Here is a 21,559-nt window from a genome sequence, read left to right as displayed (position 1 = left end):
TCTCAGCTGCCTGTTACATATTAAAGCAGTGGTTCTGGGACATTTTTCTATGGGCCACACTTTTGGAATACAATTTTTTTGTGCCACACCAATTTTTTTATTGATAAGAAATACATTGGAAAACAAACAAACAAAACCAAGCAGGGCTTGATTTGTAACATGGAGCACAACTGCTTTATAATATGATAATGGGGACACCCAGAAATTAAAAAAACAAGGCAACTACATAGGAATATGAATCATTCCCAAAATGTAATTATAAACGAACCTCCTATGTGTACCTTATGTATGTCTACAAACTGAAAGAGAGGTATGGGATTGCTTTTGTTGGACAATATCATTTATATTAGGTCTAATTTGAGAAAAACTCATCACCCCAAGCCTTTCTCTTTTCCGATCTTTCTTATTTACTTTACTACACTACACTACACTACACTACACTACACTACACTACACTACACTACACTACACAGTAATGTTTACATGTTTTTTTGATTGTCCTTGAATCTTCCCGCCACACTTGCCATCCTCTCCTGCCACACCAGTATGGTGTGGCACCACTGTATTAAAAGCTTTGAAAAAATATAGGTTGGGGAATTGGAATTTGTGAGCTTACAGATGTTGCTGAAGAGCAGCTCCCAAATTCCTAGGTGTTCATTGGCTATGCTGTTTGAGGCTGACTGAGTTGGGAGTGCAAGAAATGTGGAAGGTATCTTTTGGGGGTTTGAGATGGAGACTTTCTCTCCCACTTTGCAGGTGTTGAATGAGCTCAGAGAACAACCCTGTGTTTCTATTGTATCTATTTGAGCATTGCATAGTAGTACTAGTATATTTGGTTCGGTCAAGGACCAGTCAGAAGGTAGGAAGAAAACAGAATACAAAAAAGACACAATATAATGCAGTATCATGCATACATAAAAGACAATATAATGTACAATTAAATACAATATTAAATATAAAATAAAAAACAATGTAGAATATAAAACAGTGAAAAATATAAAATTATATACTAAAAGGATAAAAAGCGCCATAAAGTGCTGATAAATTTAAAATTAAGATCCTGTGCCAACAAGCTATTGCTGCCACACAAAAATGAACTGCCTTGGCAGTAATCTCAGGAAACTGGTCAGCAAAGAGGTAATCAGTATAAAACACTTCAGATCTTCCTGGTATACTTTGTAAAATTGGATTAATAAATTGACAGTGGATATCACAGTAAAAGGAACAATACAAAAAAAAGTCCTCACCATTTCTACATTCTCTGCTTCACAAGGGTATATAAGTGTTCACTGTATGGTACATTGTTGTTTCTACCCTTCAGTACTGCAGATGGAAGCATTTAAATAAAAGAACACATTCTACTCATGTAAAAACACGCTGATTCCTGGAGCAGGCCGGATTTAGAAGGCAATTGGGCCGGATCTGGCCCCCGGGTCTTAGTTTGCCTACCCATGATCTGGACCCCCTCCATGCAGACTGAAGGTGCAAATAGGTGAATAAACCATATTTCTCAAAGCTGCGACAGTCTCTGCCATGTCTCAGTCCTCCAAAGGAACGCAGACCCTGCACGAGTGCCTGATGCGTCCATGGACTCTTGCTACCCTTGGCAGAGAGAGGGGGATACCCAACTTTTGGAACAATATCCAATTTGAGATGAAATGTTCTCCGACAGTTGCACTCCGTTTCCGAAAGCAGTGCCACAAAGGCCACTGCCAAACACAGGAATGCAACATAGAATGGCAAAGCCGTCAGCACTGCTTGGCATGGAAGAATGCTGGTCAGGAATATTGTACAGTGGTACCTGGGGTTAAGAACTTAATTTGTTCAGGAGGTCAGTTCTTAACCTGAAACTGTTCTTAACCTGAAGCACCACTTTAGCTAATGGGGCCTCCTGCTGCCGCCGCACTGTTCTCATCCTGAAGCAAAGTTCTTAATCCAAGGTAATATTTCTGGGTTAGCGGAGTCTGTAACCTGAAGTGTCTGTAACCTGAAGTGTCTGTAACCCGAGGTACCACTGTATATGAATTCCTGCATTGTAGGCGGTTGGCCTAGATGGGGTCCCTTCCAACTATACAATTATTTGACTATGACTCTATGACCCTATTTTTGTTGGTAGAAACTCACAGGGCGCCTGTTCTTTGCACCCCCACCTAGTGCCCCACTGCTAGGGCCTGACCCTGCACTGTGTTGCGTTTAGGCTCCCCTTTAACCCAACACCGTTATTTCCAGCAGATGACCTGCAACAAATATAACAGTGGCGTATATTTCATTTTTAATTAAGAGAGGGAGGACAGTGACATTTCATGCAGCGTGACTTAGCAGGCCACGCTGATGGACCACGTTTTTCCGCCTGCGAAAGGAGCCGGTTATTTCTCAATGAAGCATTATGAGGAACCCTCAAACAGCCAGCAGCAAGTCGAACTTCGAAGCCTTTGAATAACAGACGAGAGCGCTTGGAGCCGCTGTTGCAGGCCATGACAATGAAGGGTTCCTGGCTCTGGGGCTTTTGTTTGGTTTCTCCCAGTCTCTGTGTTGAACTCCCTTCTGCATCAGAGAAAAGGGGTCTGGGGGTAGGGGGATGGGAGGGAGAAATGATATGGCGGGGAGGGGGAGGGGGAAGGAAGGTCAGGGGGAGTTAAAACCTTTTTCTGTCTCATTCATGTGGTAATTGGGTGTCAAGCAGAGATCAGTGAGGTGGAGGCCGGCCTCTGAGCTTGGGTTAAACTGCTGCTCAAAGAAAGCAGGGCAGCCCCAGCCTACTGAGGCCTCACAGGAAACAGCCAGCCTCTCCTGCCGGGATGAGGCCCTTCTATTCGAGCCCAGGGGGAGCCGCTAGGGGAGTGGATGCTGCGCTTTCCCCCACCCCCCAATTCACAGGCTCCTTGAAAGCAGCTAAACAAAGCTTGGAGGGTGTTCAAACAATGCGAGAAACCCCACCTCCGCCCTTCAATAGGGGGCTCTAAACAGGCATTTAACCTTCAGAATGGCTGAAAGTGATACTCAAAGCAGCTTGCCATCCATCCCCTCCCCTTTTATAGATGAACCAGAGGCCACTTGGAGGTTCCCCTTCGCCAGGAAGCAGGCCGCTCGCTGCCCTCGCCTTGGCCCTGCATCCCTTGCTTATCTTGCTAATAACGTGGTTTCTTCAACAAGGCCAGCCAGAGTGCATGAGATTTTTAATCTAAGGGTTGTGTGGTTTGAGCCTCACCTTGGGCGAAAGAATCTTGCATTGCAGGGGTTTGGATTACATGACCCTCGTAGTCCCTTCCAACTCTACATTTCTATGATTCTATAAATGCAAACTTTGTCAAGGGAGGGTGGTAGTTTTCCTGGGTAACTCTATCCCTATTTTGCTTTCCTTTACAGTGGTACCTCAGGTTACATATGCTTCAGGTTACAGACGCTTTAGGTAACAGACTCGGCTAACCCAGAAATAGTGCTTCAGGTTAAGAACTTTGCTTCAGGATGAGAACAGAAATCGTGCTCCGGCGGTGCAGCGGCAGCAGGAGGCCCCATTAGCTAAAGTGGTGCTTCAGGTTAAGAACAGTTTCAGGTTAAGTACGGACCTCCGGAACGAATTAAGTACTTAACCCGAGGTACCACTGTATTGCCTTTGTTTGGTGGAGATGCAGAGTTGTCTCATAGCAAATGGGTGTCAACAAATTTAACCGCTCCCTAATGCTTTAGAAGTTGCATCTTAACTCTGGTGCACAAGTCTGTAAATTTGTGTGCATGAACACAGAAGACCAATATACTTTGGCTTTTCATGCCCTCTGCAGAAGTTTACATTAAAAAAGAAGAAGAAGTTGAGGAAAATAGCCCCATCATGGATGAGACCAACAGCAGGTTCCAGTGGTCAAGAAGGCAGGTTTTGCATGTGCTGTTGTGGGAAAGCAAGGCGTAGATGGGGCTCATCAACCAAGGAAGGCAACCCATCTAGAAGAAGGAAAATTCTGATCTAAAACTTCTACTTCCTTGTGGGTTATCTTTGGGAGAAGAAAAGGCTAACACCACAAGTGTGGAATGGAGAGTCCCTAAGGCAGTTGGATGGAGCCTTGTATACTTCCTTCTGGCAACTTCTGCAGCCAGGCTGTTGCCAAACATCTTGCTCTGCTTTCCTTTGGACCACATCAGTGAGGCTGAGAGAGGGGTCTTGCCATCCGGGTAGCCCAGGACCTCCCTACACACTACCCAGGCTTGCGCCCCAGGGAGGTCACTTTGGTGTTGCTAACACAGCAGCTTGACTTCATCCCTGGAGGCTCACTCCATTGTCGCTCAAGACAGGTGGATGCCAACCTAGGACTCTCTCTCCCCCATCTCTCATTCATAATATGTTCCTGAATTTACATGTGCCTAAAATTTAGATACACATAAATAATATTGTTGGGGGTTTTACCTATGTTGATGGGTTGGTTATTAATTATTAATTACATATTTACATGGGTAAAATCTTATTTTCTGATGAAAGAAGCAGACTTTATTTTGTTTTAGGAACACAGGAACCTGGGAGACTGTCTTACACTGAGTCAGACCATTGGCTCTTCTTGCTTGGTTTTGTCTATACCAGTCTTTGCCAAGCTCATACTTTCCAGGCATTTCGGACAATGTCTCCCATCGGCTGCAGTGAGCCCCAGCCCCAGATTTAGCGTGGTGTGGGCAGTTCCCTCACACAGGGCACAAGATTGAGAAAATCCATAACTGAGGAGATCCATTTGGGGGGCACCAATTTTTGGCCTCACCCAGGGTGCCTTATTACAAAAGATTACCAAGGTCCACTTCTGTCAGCACATCTGGAGGGCACCAGGTTGCCAAAGGTGGTCTCCACCAACTAGCAGCAGCTGTCCATGGTTTCAGAGAGGGCCCTCTCTCTGTCCTATCTGCAGATGCTGGAGATTGAACTTAAGAACTTCTGCATGTAAAGTAAATGATCTGTCCGTGACTTATGGCCTCTCACCCATTTTTAAGATAATACACAGACACTCCTGTGGCTGAGGCAAGGGAGGCAGCCTCTTATTTTATCTATTTACTAAAATATTTATATACAGGCAACCCGCTCCCCTTAGTCGCGGGTTACATTCCAAAGCACCACGCATTTAAGTGAAATTGCTTATATTTGAAACACCATTGAAAAAGCCGCAAACACCTAATTTCATCCCTGCCCTGTCCCTTTTTGTGATGTTTTGGGGTCACTTCCAGGTTTGGCACGATGCACAAGCGCAGAGTTGCACACATATTGAAAACACATCAATGGGGTGTGGGGTGTGCCTGTACTACTAATTCCGTTTTTTAAAAAATCAAAACGGTTCCAAACAAGGCCCAAAGTTAGTCCCATGTAGAGCACATTACAATGTGTGGACTACAGTGGCCAGGCTATCCCTGTCCAGGAATGGCTGTCGCTGGCAAACCAGACAAAGCTAGTGAAAGGCACGCCTAGCCAAAGAGGACCCCTGGGCCTCTAAGTGACAAAGGTGTAACCAGAAGCACCCCTAAGCAATACACCTGTTTCTTCTGAGGGCGTGTAACCCCATGCAGAACAGGTAGACCTTCCTGGATATGGGAACCACTCACCCAAAGAATCTCCCCAGGATTCAGGCAGTTTACTGGTCCTCATACAGTCCACCACTATGCTCAGACACCTATCTAGAGAAGCAGAGCTGCTTGTCATCAGCATACTAGTGACAGCTTGTTCCAAAGTGCCTAACGGCCGCTCCCAACAGATGTTAAATAGCACTGGAGAGAGGGTAGTTCCCTGCCTCGTAGTGTTAAGTGCCAAGGTGCTGAGGAGCACTCACCCTGAAGATATGGAAAGAACCACCATAATGCAGTGCCTATGATGCCCATCCCTCTGAGTCAGTCCAGAAGGATACAATGGTAAACAAATAGTACCAGCAGCCGCTGAAAGATGGAGCAATGGTCACACCAATGGTCACTCATCAGGGCCACCAAGGCTGATTCAGTTCCAAAGTCGGGTTTGAACCCAGATTGTAGCAGATCTAGATAATCAGTCTCCTCCAAGAATACCTTCAGCTGCTTCACAACCACCCTCTCCACCACCTTTGCCAAGACAGGGGTGTTGCTGACCAGCCTATAGTTATTACACTCCATTGGTGGGCTTTTATAGAAGAGGAGACACCACTTCCTACTGCTGCTTGCCTTTCGTGCTCAGTGCCGTTTATTGGAGACTGAATCTGGTACCTTCTGCTCTTTCACTGTTACAGCACCTTACCAACAGCATTTTAAAAATAAGCACTTGTAATAGAAGATGTACACATAAAATTGAAGGCAATTCTTCGATCTATTTAACATTTTTCAGTCTAACCAATTGCTCTATTAGGGACATAGTTCTATACTTTTAGTACCATAGAGATTGTTGTTTTCAGCTTGAAGCTATCTAATGTTTTATATTTCAGCCTTAGGCTGCTTTTGAGAAATCCAACTTAAAAATTGTTGTTGTTGGTATTATTAATATGTGTCTCTGTGTATGTGTGTATACACCCACCCACACTCCAGTTCTGTGAATTTTAGCAGGGTTTTGTCAACATTTTATTATGCACACCACTTAGAGAGCTCTTTGATTAAGTAATTTATAAATATTTATGTTTAATAAGTGGTTTGTTTGGTTTTATGCGATCTTATGAATTGCTTTGCCCATGGCCTTGGAAGGGGTACATGTTGGAAGCTAAGGCAAACATATCTCACATTGAATAAAATACCACCTGTAAAGTTGGGATATAGCTGAAGGGCAAATCATCCCCTACCCATAGCAAAAGAAGAAAACAAGAAAACAATGGCAAGTAAATTTGAAATCCTCTTTTATTAGACATGAAGATTCCATTTTCTTCCCTAGTTCCACTGCAGGAATCACAAGCCATGGTGCCTCGAGATAGCAGAAGATGTCGTGTGATGATCATGAGCAAGCATCAGAGGTAAAACACAATTTTCCCTACTTTACAATTCAGGGAAAAACACACACACATATGGTAGGTAAAGTACCCCCTTTCTTCTCCACGGCCTCCCAAAACAGACACACAGAGACATTGACACCTCTTGCTGCACCATGTTCCCTGAGTAAATGTTGAAACAGCATTGATTTAAAAAAAACACACCAAAAAACAATAAAAGCAAATACACAACCCCACAAAGAAAACAATGGATTTATTTTAAAAATATGCAAACTGGCATTAGGAGGACCTTTTCCTGCAACCACAAATGAGATGCCCAAGTTCAGATTCAGGTTTAGGATAACAGAATCATAGAGTTGGAAGGGACCCCAACGGTCATCTAGTCCAACCCGCTGCAAAGCAGAAATCTCAACTCAAGCATCCCTGACAAATGGCCACCAGCCTCTGCTTAAAACCCTCCAAGGAAGAAAAGTCAACCACCTCCCAAAGGAGCATGCTCCACTGTTGAACATGTCTGTCAGAAAGTTTTGAGGAAGGCCTGGGAAAACGGTCCTCTTGTAGGGCACCCTCCATGGCCAGGGGGCCCTGGCAGATTGACCTGGCTACATTGGCAGCGTTCTGAGAAGCACAGGACAGTTAAGTCTAGCTATCCTTTCAGTTTCCCACAATACCTCAGGAACAGCCTTTGTGCATCTGTTGTCCTCCAGATGTTGCAGGTAGGAGTTGCAGTCCTAAACATCCAGAAGGTAAAACACTGGTGAAAGCTGCCCCAGAATGACACCAGGGTAAATCAAAGGTGGGTAGCTGAGAACTTGCCAGAGTACCAGGTCAGAAAACGAAACAAGGAAAACAAAGGGAGTCCGCACAGCAGACGTTAGCAGCGTGCCCCAGACAAATGCCCAAAGGATGTCAGCTGCTGGAATTACACACGGAGACACCTTAGGAAAGGGGGCACGTTTTCAAGGAAGCTTAGTAAACTGTGATTGATAGCAGGTGAGAAAATGGAAGGTGCACTTCCTAAGCTTCAAGCCATGAACAGCCATTCTAGCCAAACACCCACCAAGCTAATTGAGGAGGAGGGCTTCTCCTTTATTTCTTTTTTACCATCTTCAATATGGAGCACATATCTCCCTCTTCCCTGTGTATCTCCTTCCCAGGACTATCTTTTGCAGAGCTTAGTCAGTGCTGAATTGAAGGGAGTTTCCCATTGATGTGGAAAGCTTCTCACGTGGAAGGCAATTTAGAGTTGTAAACAGGAGGGGGGAATTTAATTAAAGCGTCTCCATTTTCCTACCGCTGAAACAGGAGCAGCTGCAACATCAGATGATTTTACCTCCTTGTCTTGAAGACACCGGCTTGATTCAGATATCTTTTTAAATACTGGTTTGGAACCCAAACCGTGATTTGGGCTTCAAAGATGTGGCGGGCAATCTATGGTGTAGCTCGCTTGCTTTCACCATTCATGGAATAGAGTCATGACTGTGGTTTGCCTATATAGACCTGTCAGGGACTAGGCAGAGGAGGAATGTTGGAGACCCCTCTCCAGCCTAACCCTTCCAGGGAAGAAGAAGAAGTTCAGAATTACAACAGGGGTTTGAGGGAGATCACAACTGAGAGGCAGATGAGGGGGAAAGCGGGGAAATAATGGGAGAGAAGGAGGAGGAAGGGGGACAACAGCTGATGGACACAGTGTCTTTAGAAAGCATTCCAGACCCCTCTTCTCCCAGAACCCAGCGAGCCTTGAAAGTAGTTGAGCAAAGGGCCCTCAGTGCCACCCGTAGGGAAGAGTCACTTGGAAAAATGCAATTATTCCAAGAGACTGTGTTCCAAGCCTCTCTCTGTAAATACTGAATAAAAAGCAGGTGGTAAGGACTTTTCCTTAGATAACTTCTAAAAAGAGTTAATGAAGTTTTCAACTCATAAAAAGAAAGTCCACAGCTCTTCAGTCCCAATGGTGTGGCGTGCCGCCTCCAAAAAAATTTCTGAAGGGGCACAACCAGGTGCCCCCAGCCGCCAGATTCTTCGGGGTTTCCACCCCACCCTGGCAAAGGAAGCAAACCCTTCCTCACACTCCCAAGGGCATGGACCTAGAGTACAGAAACATAGAGACATAGGAGAACATAGAGATACAACATATGAAAAGGTATAGAGTCCAGAAAAACAGCAGCAGAATATGACAAAGCTTTGGCAGGCGCTGACCTGACTCGGGGTACTTTGTTGATATTGCAGCTTGACTCAGGATTGGGTAAAACCACCGGCTCACCTTTTTATTTGGTCCCAGCAGAGCACAGTTAGTTGCACACCTCTACTGTTTACACACATACACACAAGCAGCATTCAGAGAACATAGGATGCTGCTTCATTCATGGTCAAGGCTATGTGTTCTCTTATTCCTGGAGGATCTATGTCATTAGCAGCAGCTCTCCAGGGTGCAAGGCAGAAATGCTTCCAGATCCTTTCAACTGGAAGCATCTAGGATCCAACATTCTGCCTGAAAAGTGTGTGCTCTAAACAGCTGCCCCTCTGTAAACAGTCAGTCCATCCACAAATTCTCCACGTGGTCATGTGCACAACTGTGCGCGCACACACGAAATACTGCTTGTTTGTGGATCAACCTGAAGGGAGCAGCTTAATCAAGGAAGCGGCAAGAAGGCACAGCAGCCTGACTCTGGACTGGGGATCCTGCAGCCCTCCAGATGTTGCTGGACTCCAACTCTCATCATCATTGGCCATTAGTCACTCTGGCTGGGGCTGATGGGAGCTGCCATTAACTCTTGCACCATTTGTTCCAGAATCGGCTCTACTATGAGGCAATGTATTTAGTTATTTAGACATTTTGGTACTGCCTAATCAACCGTGTTCTTTGGGCAGTTCCAGAAGCAGTGTCACCTCAGGCATCAGGTTTTGGGTGTCCAATGGTAGGGCCGGCCAAGCTGGATACTAAACTTGCTGTTGTGCCTTCTTTAAAATAGAGAGAGAGAAGTTGATATCAGGTTCGGGAATGGGTCCAGTGCTATCTGGATCACAGCATGTGGAGAGGGTGTATTCTTTCCTCCTGCACCAGAGTACAAGCAACCCCCGCCCAGTCAAACACAATTCACAATTGCTGTTAAATCCAGAGAAAGAGAGAAGCTCCCACTGGGACCAACTGATTGAGGTTCACCAAGGAGCATGGCAGACCCTGTGCCCCATGATAATTAGTAAAAAGACACATTTTAATTGTCTGTATTTCAGCCACCAAAATGTCCCAAGCTGAAGCCCATTCAGGGGCAAGAAGAACCTTCACAGCACTCTTGTGGATGCTTCGTTCCACAATGGTGCATTTTGGCTACTTTCATATGATGCAAAGGAAGCTTCAGTTAGCCAATACTCTAGAGGCATGGGGACAATATCCTTATGTAGTCCTGTTCTAAGAAACAGAGATGGTAAGCATTGGAGCCTGCCAGGCACAACTCCTATCACCCCTAAGCATTGGCCATGCTGCTTGCAGCAGGTGGGAGTTGGGAAGACCAACGTATGGAGAACCACAAATGTTCTCCATGCCTACTTTAAAAATGTGTATGACCTATTCGTGTAAGACATGCCCATAACTAACTCTGTCTTCAGGAATGCAGCCTGGATTTCAATGTCACCAGCACAGAACTCTTGGGTCTTCCTCCCTGCACCAGAGTCATATGCGCTACAACAGCCTTTCCCCCACCCAACACACTACCACTTCAATCACCGTTGGCCATTGGTCATGCTGGCCCAGGCTGATAGGAACTGGATTCCAAAATGTCTGGAGGACACCAGGTTGGGGGAGGCTGCAATAAAGAGGAATGCGAGAAGACCTCTCTGGCTGCATCATCTGGTATTTGGGGCTACAGTTAAGACACAAGGTTGGCTAGGAAAAGCTTGTTCTTTGCTGCCTTCAATAGTCCACCTGATTGAGCACATTAAAAACACAGCACATTGGGGAGGAGGGGAGGGGGAAAGCAACATGTGCATTAAGTTCACCCAACAAATCATGCACAGCGGTTTTAAAAGAAGCCCCCCAACCATCCCAACTCAAAGTGGTGGGAGCTGATTCTCAAAGTGAAATGAATGCAACTGCCTCTTAGCTTGCCCTCTTTGCAGCAGTTACATGGATTGGGCCCAGAGTGGGAAAGTGAGTAAGCAGTAGGTCCCTGGGAAGGTGAAATGCTCATTGTGGGAATCTTGCCCATACTGTGCAAACCCCCCCCCCAAAAAAACCTCCTAGAGCCACAGGACTCAGTATGTAGGTGCTATTTATTTTGGACCACCACCTAACTGCACTCAGGTGTCTGTGGCCAGTAGTGGGGATGGAGCAGAGCCATCAGGTGTTCTGAGTCTTAAACTATGAAGGGGTGCAGCTTGGGGACCAAGGGCAGAGCAAGTGCCTGACTGGTGAGGTGGGAGGAGCAGAGTGAAGAGCAAAAGCTCTCAGGCGCACAGGAAGTAGTTGCCTCTTCTTCTTCATCTCTGGCAGTCACTCGTAGCTGAGTAAGACTGTCTTCCATAAACACGGTCTTAACAATGAGTCCGTAAGTGACTGTGGAGGCCAATTCTGGATCTACACGTGGGGACATTGGTTCCCAGGCAGGAGCTGATCACGGTGTAGATTTGCCAGGCGTGCCTTCCTCTTTGCACATTTCTCCCTTGCGTTCTGAGTTTGAGTGTCTTCAAAGCCCATGACAACTTTGGTAAAGGCTGTTGTCCAACTGGAGCACTCGCAGGCAAGTGTTTTCCAATTTTTAGTGTTTATACTACATTTTTTAAGATTTGCCTTGAGAAAGTCTTTAAACCTCTTTTGTTGACCACCAGCATTCCGCTTTCGATTTTTATGTTCAGAATAGAGTAGTTGCTTTGGAAGACATCCACACAACATGACCAGTCCAACGAAGTTGATGTTGAAGAATCATTGCTTCAACACTGGTGATCTTTGCTTCTTCCAGCACACTGGTATTAGTTCGCCTGTCTTCCCAAGTGACGTGTAAAATTTTTCGGAGACACTGTTGATGGAATCTTTCGAGGAGTTGGAGATGGAGTTTATGTGGTCTATGTTTCACGAGCGTACAGTAAGGTTGCTAGTACAATATCTTTGTAAACAAGCATTTTGGTTTCCCTGCGACTGTCATGGTCCTCAAACACTCTGCACATCAATCAGGAGAAAGCCGCACTCGCAGAGCTCAGGCGATGCTGGATTTCGGCATCAATGTTAGCCCTTGTGGGAAGGTAACTGCCCAGGTAGGAGAAGTGATTGACATTTTCCAACGTTACACCATTGAGTTGGATTTGTGGCGCTGCAGAGGGGTTGTTTTGTACTTGTTGGTGCAGCACTTTGGTTTTTTGAATGTTGGGTGATAGGCCAAGCTTTTCGTAAGCTTCTGCGAAGACATTTAGGATGCTTTGGAGGTCATCCTCTTAACGTGGACACACTACGTTGTCATCAGCATGCCCGAAGCTCTATGATGGAAGGTGTGGTAACCTTACTCTTTGCTCTTCTGCCCTTCTCATCTTGATTTTTTTTTCTTTCACCCATGTGAAGACCCTATAAAGGAGGCTAAAACCCTGAAATCTCAGGTCAAGCCCTGACACCAGGGGAGATCCAGAAGGCAGGCCTATGATTTGCTTCCCAATCCAAATCAATACATGTGAGTGTACACACACACACACACACACACACACACACGGAGAGAGAGACAGAGACAGACAGAGACAGAGGAATCTAGAGGCACGAAAGAGCCCTCAAAGCAACTGCAGCAAAGTCTACCTCTCATGAGTACAAAGCAAAGAAGGGCAACATCATTACTGGAGCTCCCAAATATCTTCAGCTGGTGCAGTTACACTGCTTTTGAATCACCTAAAGTTCTTCTGACATAGGTGCTCGCTAGTCCAGTAATTCAAGCACTGCCCCTCTATGCTGGTTCCTATTTTGTAGGACCAGCAGACAAGGTTTAGTCTGCCTCAATAACCACCAATGCTTCTCAGGCTGTTGCTATTCTTAAGGGGGGAGACAAACAAATGCGGGCAAATTCAGGCGGCAAATTAAAATTTCATTCATGCCCTTGCGCAACAAACCTGCTGTCCGCTCCTAACTCCCTGCCCTAACTTTTGCAATAAGGAAATTGAAGGGGAAATGCAATGAAAAGAAGTGCAGCCCAAGCCTATCGGAAAAAGTCACTCTCATTTTTGTGCAGATTTTCTGTAAACAGATCAGATTGAGTACTGAATGAGCAGGTCACCTGGCTGGAAGTGACGCTGGTGTCTAAAGAGAAACTGGATTTCTGCCCTTGTGGAGAAACCATGCAGTTCAAAGCAAACTGTTCCAACTTCAACCTGCTAAACATTATTTTGGGGAAGAGGGTGCATCTTACAATATATTGGTGCTAGTGAAAGCAGTCCTGCTGAAATTCATGGACATGACAAACTCAGGTTCATTAATTTCCATTGGACTACTCTGAGTAGAACCCACTTGGATACCACCCTGGGCTGATGGCAGTGGGAACACAAGAAGCTGCCTTATACAGAGCCGGACAATTGGTCCATATAGCTCAGTATTGGTGACACTGACTGGCAGTGGCCCTCTGGGTTTTTGGACAGAAGTCTCTCCCAGCTCTACCTGGCAATGGCCGGGGTTGCATGCCTTTGGTTACAGTCCTCCCCTTTCTGATTTACAACTCCCAAGACAATTACCCTACTCACAAACAACAGAGGTGTTTTTTCTACCTAAAATATTTCTGGGCAAGGACTTGGGCATTAAAACTGGCAAATGGCTAGCTGAAGTCCCAAAAGCAGCCTGCAGCCAGAGAGCAAGGGGCCCCTGACTTCCTCTGAGTGGGGTCAGGGGTCCTGTGGCAACGCAGCTCCCATCAGCATAGCCGAGGGATGAAGGGAGCCGTAGCTGGAAGACACCTGACAGGCCACAGGCTCCCCACCCCCTGCCTTGGAGGTTGCTGAAAGGGAGCTGAGCAAACGCCTTATGCCTTGCAGGATAGCACTAGATCCAAGAACTCCCGGGTTGCTACAAACGCTGAGATTATTCTCCCATCCTTCTACATTTAGGTCATTTTAGACTGGAGGAACTTACTTCAAAATATGGTAAGCCAGCCCTGCTGAGGGGGTCCTTAGATCCCTTCCCCAGAGTCCTGCCTGGATGGCCATAGCTGTCAACCTTCCCCCTATTTTTGCGGGAAATTCCCTTATTCCAGCGCCACTTCCCGCTGCTATTCTGGATTGTTAGATATCCCGTAGACTGTCCCCGGGACACGTGAGGCTGCTGGTCCCTTATTTTCAAATCTGAAAGTTGACAGCTATGCTGGATGGCACCAATGCACACCCTTGTGCAAAGTACTAAGAGATAAGGAGCTGTCTTGTGTGAAGTCAAAGCATTGCTCCATCCAAGTCCAGTGTGGCCAGCAAACTCCTCCACGGTCTCAGGCAGAGATTCTCCCCAGCCCTGCCACAGACTGAAGCAGCAACCTTTGTCTCTATATGCAAAAGCACATGCTCTACAGCTGGGCTGTGGCCTCTCCCAAACAGGTGTGCAGTAACTCACAGCACGTGTGCAAACATTGCACATAGCAGAAGAACTGAAGCACTCGTCAATCATTTGGACTGACACTTCCGATAGGCGCTAGTGAGATGAGGCTGGGTTTCCTTTTCCCCAGCAAGGGTCCTGCCATTCAGTTCTATGGCTAAGTAGAGAGACAGAATCATAGCATGAATGGGATCACCTGGCTCACACCCAAACAGGACTTCATCTCAGGCAAGGCTCCACCCTGGTGACGCAAGGAATTAAATGGAACCTGTGGTGGCCCCGAGCCTTCTGGACTGCCTTGGGCAGCTGGCACCAGGCCCCCTTGTCCCCATGCATATAAAATGAACAACCCACAAGTGCCATGCACCTGCTCTTCTGGAACAGGGATGCATTCATGGGGTCTTATTTGCACATGCACCCTAGTGCCATCCTGACAGTACACTGTGCCATTGTCAGTGGTGGGTTTGAGGAAGCCAAGCAATCAACATGCCCCTCTATCTTTGTTCGTGAAAATCACTTAAGAGCAATTTGAAGCGCAAGCGCGCGCACACACACACCCCTTTCTGAAAATGCAGGAGGTGGAAAGGCCGCCTAGCAAAACTTAAGAAACAGGTGGGATTCACACTGAGACACAACTGCTGAGCAAACAGATGAAGGAACTGACCAAAGGAGAATTTTTGCCTCTGACCCTTTTAAAGCTCCCCCACCCCTGTAGGAGAAGTGGAATGAAGACGTCTGTGTTCATACATGAGACACAGAATGAGATGCTGTTGGCCAGACTACTGTACAAAAAAAAGGGGGGGTGGAGAATGAAAAGCCAACTAGCTTGCACTGTAGGCAGAATTGCAAGCTTGCCGTTAACCCTTTCCTGTTTCTTTAAAAACAAAATGGAACTAGCAAAAAATTGCAAAATAATAATAATAATATGAAAACCCGCACATACAAATAAACATCCATTTGTGAAAGTAAAACCAAACCAAACACACCACCCATATCCCTGGAATAAGTTGAGTCACTGTGCCCTTCCTGCCCACTCCGCAAACTAGGGACAGTGCAGTCGAGAAAGACAATCTCTCCTCATAAAAAGTTATAATCACAACCATGGCAAGGGAGAAGGATCAAAGGTGGACCCCAGAGAAAGGAAGCACAATGGCACCACCTAGAGGCGTAATGAAGCAGTGCAGCCCTTGTGGGTCCTATGGGGAAACACAGAAAAGGGGCAAAGGGAGATCGGGGCCTCGTCCACACTATAGATTTAAAACAGTACCGTTCCACTTTTAACTGTCATGGCTTCCCCTCCCAAGAATCCTGGGAGATGTAGTTTGCTAAGGGTCCCGAAAGTTGTTAGGAGGCCCACCCCCTCACAGAGCAAAACACCTCAGCACCTTAAACAAAGTTTAGTTCCTAGAATTATTTGTGGGGGGTGGGAGTCATGGCTGTTCAAAATGGTGTGGTATTGTTTTAAATGTAGAGTGGTGGATGGGGCCTAGGGAACGGGAGGGCAGAGCCTTTGAAACTGACACACTGACCTAGCATGCTCAACCCAGAGGAACAGGAAACAGCATGGCCACTGTTCCAACCAAGTAGAAAATAAAGCCATAGTGCTTCTATGCTTTGGTATGCATCAACCTGCCCCCCCCCCGCCCCCAGCTGTCCCCCTGCAAACCATATGGCAAGCATCCCTCACGATGGGAGTTATAGTCCGAAACTCCTGGAGGGCACCAGGTTGGGGGAGTCTGCCATTGGCCATCGTCTTCTACAAAAACAGGTCAAATCATAAACGAAACCAAAAAAAAAACTCGCTGTGCCTCCCCCCTCCCCCCGCCGCCATTTTGTTAAATGTCTAACCATCACTGGCTTTTCCTTTCCTATGCAAACTCCAGTCCCACCACCCTACCCTAGACAGAGGGGCAGAAGTCACGGAGAAGATCAGGGGCTGTTTCACAGCTTCATTTGTCCTGACTGGATTCTCTTAAAGATGTCCTCGTTCAACGGGAGGTAGCGGCACTGCCGGGGCTCAAGGAAATAAAGCTTGTCCTTCACCACATTGGGATCATATCCCTCCTTACGCAGGTCCATTTTCTGGAACTTGAAGGTACCTGAGTAGAGGAAGGGAGGCAGGAAGAAGAAGAAGAAAAAGAAAAAGCATTAAGGGATGTTGTCCTTGTGTTTTCTCCTCAGCTCTTCATTGTAAAGGGAAAGCGAAAAGTACGGTAATTAAATGTATGCCTAGGGGCGCAGGAAGGAAACTGCCTTTTACTGAACCAGTTCAAGTATTGTCCACACTGATTCGCAGTGGCTTTCTGCGGCTTTTGGCAGGGATGCAAATGTTCTGCCACTGAGCCAGGAGCAGTACACTTGCTGCCATGCTATATGTTCACCAGTTACAGAGCATTTTGGAGGTTCCAAGTGTCAACGTGGTTAGAATGGTCTCAACTAGGGCCAGGGCCTTTTCAGCCCTGGCCCCGACCTGGTGGAACTCTCTGCCACAAGAGACCAGGGCCCTGCGGGACTTGACATCTTTCCGCAGGGCCTGCAAGACAGAGCTGTTCCGCCTGGCCTTTGGTTTGGGCTCAGTCTGACCCTTATGTTTCCCTCCCCTTATGGTTTTGATCTATGGGCTACTTTTTAAATGAGGCTGGCTTTTAAATTGCATTTTAACCTGTATTTTAAATTGGTTTCCCCCCCCCCCCCCATTATGTTTTTACTGTAATTTTACTGGTGTTAGCTGCTCTGAGGCTGGCTCTGGCTGGGGAAGGTGGGGTATAAATTATTATTATTATTATTATTATTATTATTATTATTATTATTATTATCTGACATCAGGACCAGCCCTACTGAAACAGCTACCTCTAGCAGCAGGTGATGGGTGTAGGTGTGTGGAGAGCAGGTGTGAAGTTTTGGAGGACATTCTGTGCCCCTCCAGATTGGTGCTTTGGGGGGGGGGGGGTTGTGTGTTATTCTGCAGAATGTCACTGATGCAATACAGTGGTACCTTGGATTACAGACGATTCAGGTAACAGATTCTAAAGGTAAAGGTAAAGGTACCCCTGCCCGTACGGGCCAGTCTTGACAGACTCTGGGGTTGTGCGCCCATCTCACTTAAGAGGCCAGGGGCCAGCGCTGTCTGGAGACACTTCCGGGTCACGTGGCCAGCGTGACATCGCTGCTCTGGCGAGCCAGAGCCGCACACGGAAACGCCGTTTACCTTCCCGCTGGTAAGCGGTCCCTATTTATCTACTTGCACCCGGAGGTGCTTTCGAACTGCTAGGTTGGCAGGCGCTGGGACCGAGCAGCGGGAGCGCACCCCGCCGCAGGGATTCGAACCGCCAACCTTTCAATCGGCAAGTCCTACGCACTGAGGCTTTAACCCACAGCGCCACCTGTGTCCCTTTACAGATTCTACCAACCCAGAAATAGTACCTCGGGTTAAGAACTTTACCTCAGGATGAGAACGGAAATCACGTGACGGCAGCGGGAAGCCCCATTAGCTAAAGTGGTACCTCAGGTTAAGAACAGTTTCAGGTTAAGAACAGACCTCCAGAATGAATTAAATTCTTAACCCGATGTACCACTGTACAAGTGTATTAGTGGTGGATTTATACCAGACTGTCCACATATCCTTTCGCTTTATTATTTGTTCTGTGATGCAATAGAGAAAAACTGATTTTGAGGATGGATAAGATATTGTTAGAATGGGAAGCCAAAGACGAAATGGTTAAATCTGCCATGATCCATTCGGCTGAGGATATGGGGCGTAATATAGAATCAGAACTATAGGGAAAGTTGTGGAAATCTGGGCTGAAATCCACAGTGTGTTACACTTTGAGGGAAATGTTTATGAAAATGATACCAAGTAAGTTGGCAAAGATGTATAAATTTGCACCAAACATCTGCTGGAAATGTAAAGAAGCAGAATGTTCATTTTATCACATGTGGTGGGTGGGTAAAGTGGCTAAAGACTTTTGGGAGATGATCTATAATGAGATAAAAAAGATATTTAAGATAACTCTCCCCAAAAGACCAGAGGCCTTTTTATTAGGGGTAATGGGAACAGTTATCCCCCCAAAACAGGTAAATCTATTTCTTTATGCAACAACGGCCGCGTGAATATTATATACACAAAAATGTTGTGAAGAAGCAATATCTTACCAAAGAAGAATGGCAGTTGAAATGGACAGAATATGTTGAATTGGCTAGTTTGACTTGTAAAATTAGCCATAAAAAAGAGACTGGCTTTAACGAGGATTGGAACATGTTTATAGATTATTTTAAAACACAGTGTAAACAAGACGCAAATAGGATTTGACTGAGATCATCAGTGGAAAGGATGGTGGAGGTTTTCTTTGCAGAAGCAAAGGCATGGAGAAACTATATAATATGCAGCACATGGAGGAAGCTATGGGTTGGGGAAGGGGTCTTGTGGCCGGATCCTTCTTGCAGGTTTCCCACAGGCATTTGGGTGGCCACTGTGAGAACAGGATGCTGGACTGCATGGACCTTTGTTCTGACCCAGCAGAATCTTCTTATGTTCTTAAAATAAAGATAAAGGGGGCCCTGATCATTAGGTCCAGTTGTGGCCGACTCTGGGGTTGCGGTGCTCATCTCGCTTTATTGGCCGCAGGAGTACAGCTTCCGGGTCATGTGGCCAGCATGACTAAGCCACTTTTGGCGAACCAGAGCAGCGCACGGAAATGCCGTTTACCTTCCCGCCGGAGCGGTACCTATTTATCTACTCGCACACTGACGTGCTTTTGAACTGCTAGGTTCAATTTTCTTCCTTCAAACCATGACCCAGGTTCAGCTGACGCAAGCCATATTGTGGCTTATTTGTTAGAAATTGTATTAAATAAATGCATTTGTGCTGAACTACATTCCAGAAAAGTATTAACAGCTCACGTGTGGAGCAGGCAAGAGTTTCCTTTTCTGTAGGTGCAATTTGTTTACAGACTGATTTTACACTGATGTGGCTTCTGAAAAACATTCCAAGAAAAACTCCATGTTTCACAATCAGATTAAAGCTTCTTCTGTATCTCTGTCAAGGAGACTCACTTGTCTTGTGCACTTCCGAAAGCAGACGCAGGAAAACAGGTCGGGCATAAGCAGGCAGCGCCTTCTTCATTTCCTCTGCAAAGCTCTCCAAGTCACAGGAATGGTCTGGATCCACAACTGCTGCCATCCCAGCCTTCCCTTCAGTTCCTAGAACACAAAAAACACACTCTGAGGTTTCTAGAGCTATTCTCATAGAGTTGTTAATAATAATAATAATAATAATAATAATAATAATAATAATAATAATAATAATTTATTTATACCCTGCATATCTGGCTGGGCTTCCCCAGCCACTCTGGGCGGCTTCCAACAGAATATTAAAATACAATAGTCTATTAAACATTAAAAGCTTCCCTAAAGAGGGCTGCCTTCAGATGTCTTCTAAAAGTCTGGTAGTTGTTCTCTTTGGCATCTAGTGGAAGGGCATTCCACAGGGCGGGTGCCACCACCGAGAAGGCCCTCTGCCTGGTTCAATGTAGCTTTGCTTCTCGCAGTGAGGGAACAGTTCCCAGAGCACCCTGGGAAGAGGGATCAATGGTAACAGCACTCTAGAAATTCCCCACAGAGGGGAATAGGGGTTGCCTAACATCATTCAGGAGTTCCCAGGATGCTTTTTTGCAGCTATGGGGTTGGGGTGGGGTCTAGTCAGGGCTTTTGCCCTGGGTGAAGCTTCCAGAGGGGCACCACTGGGCCTCCAAGCCTGTGTGTGTGTGTACAAATGCACATTTGGGGATGCCAAGCTGAGTCTTTGACCTGGGTGAAATAAATGTATGGTGTGGGTGTGTCCATAGTGACTATCAGGACCTTTTTAGGCCAGGGACCATAAGGGCTGAACTACAGTACCACCAGCGAAAAGGCTCCATCTCTCATAGCTGCCCATTGTGTCGCAAATGTTGATGGGATGTAGAGCAGAAGACTCAGAAGCCGATCTATAAGCCAGAGCAAATGGAGAAGAGGTGATCCCTGAGGTAGTCTGCTCATAGGCTAGGAAGGGCTTTAAAGGTTTGCACCAGCACTTCCAAATAAATTTAAAAGGAGGGACCACAGACCTCTACTTAAGCAAGGACCGCACCACCATTCCCCCTTTTCCTAAGCCGTGTTGTTCCATCATGCCAAAATATCACAGCATGAAATCTAGTTGACAAGTGACTGCAGGAGTTTGATTCATCCACAAATTATTTTATCACTTGCCAGGGGTAGGTTGAATACATTCCCATGAAATTCATGAGGTTGAAGACATTCCCTGAAATATATTGGGCCCAGAACATTTAGAAGAGGGATGGAACTCTTTTGGCTCTCCAGATGTTGTTAGACTACAAATCCCATCATCCTTGACTATTGGCTATGCTGGTCAGAGATGATGAGAGCCCAACAGCACCTGGGAGGGCTGCGTGTTCCTTGTCCCTGGCTTGGAGCTGTAAAGATTATAAACAAAACACCACGTTGAATAACTGGGTCTGGAAACAAACAGGACTGTGATCCTCACAGCCCCAAGACCAGTGTGCGGAGTTTTTACTTGGTGCTATTTTAAACAGTTTGGAGTCAGAAACTCTTGCTGAGCTACCTCAAACAGTCCAGTGAACTACCAGTATATATGGTAATCAACTTTCTGCCCTGCAGGAAAAGAGAAGGGCAACATTGGAGGAGAACCCAGAAACGCTTGCCACCCATTACCTGGAACTTCCACCCCGTAGACCACGACATCTGTCATGTTTAGGATGCGACTGAGCATCCCCTCCACCTCTGTCGTGGAGACGTTCTCACCCTTCCAGCGGAAAGTGTCTCCTGTGCGGTCTCGGAAGAACATGTAGCCCAACTCGTCCATGATCAGAACATCACCTAAAGGGAGCCATTGTGGGGTGGGGTTTGGGAGAGAGAGAAAGAACTCACAGTAAGATGAAAGTGTGGTCCTTCGCCACCTACGCCTTTATCCCTACAGCACCCAGCAGTTATTATTTGGTTGTAAGTCGCTTTGCAACTAGCAAAGAAGAAGAAGAAGAAGAAGAAGAAGAAGAAGAAGAAGAAGAAGAAGAAGAAGAAGTTGTTTATATCCTGGCTTTCCCCC

General features: G+C 46.2%; 1 protein-coding gene and 1 long non-coding RNA gene across 3 annotated transcripts in view; one reads left to right on the top strand and one right to left on the bottom strand.

Annotated features, from left to right (window-relative positions):
- The first annotated feature begins 3,356 nt into the window (after nucleotides 1-3,356).
- LOC310836554 lies at nucleotides 3,357-13,030 on the top strand. Its single transcript, XR_014560140.1, has 2 exons — nucleotides 3,357-11,697; nucleotides 11,807-13,030. It is a non-coding gene; the product is annotated as an uncharacterized lncRNA (long non-coding RNA).
- The window catches only part of SLC27A4 (solute carrier family 27 member 4), a 44,786-nt gene continuing 30,022 nt past the window's right edge, over nucleotides 6,796-21,559 (bottom strand). For both annotated transcript variants that reach the window (XM_083721766.1, XM_083721767.1), the window contains exons 12-14: nucleotides 21,169-21,333; nucleotides 19,495-19,641; nucleotides 6,796-16,541 (exon numbers count right to left, since the gene is read on the bottom strand). In XM_083721766.1, coding sequence (XP_083577892.1) covers nucleotides 16,384-16,541; nucleotides 19,495-19,641; nucleotides 21,169-21,333 — 470 coding nt within the window. In that variant the 3' untranslated portion in view covers nucleotides 6,796-16,383. The remainder of the gene's footprint in view (nucleotides 16,542-19,494; nucleotides 19,642-21,168; nucleotides 21,334-21,559) is intronic.

The sequence above is a fragment of the Podarcis gaigeae genome (assembly GCF_964106915.1).
Source record: "Podarcis gaigeae genome assembly, chromosome: Z".
NCBI classification, from domain to species: Eukaryota; Metazoa; Chordata; class Lepidosauria; order Squamata; family Lacertidae; genus Podarcis; species Podarcis gaigeae.
This window is presented reverse-complemented; position numbering and strand designations above follow the sequence as displayed.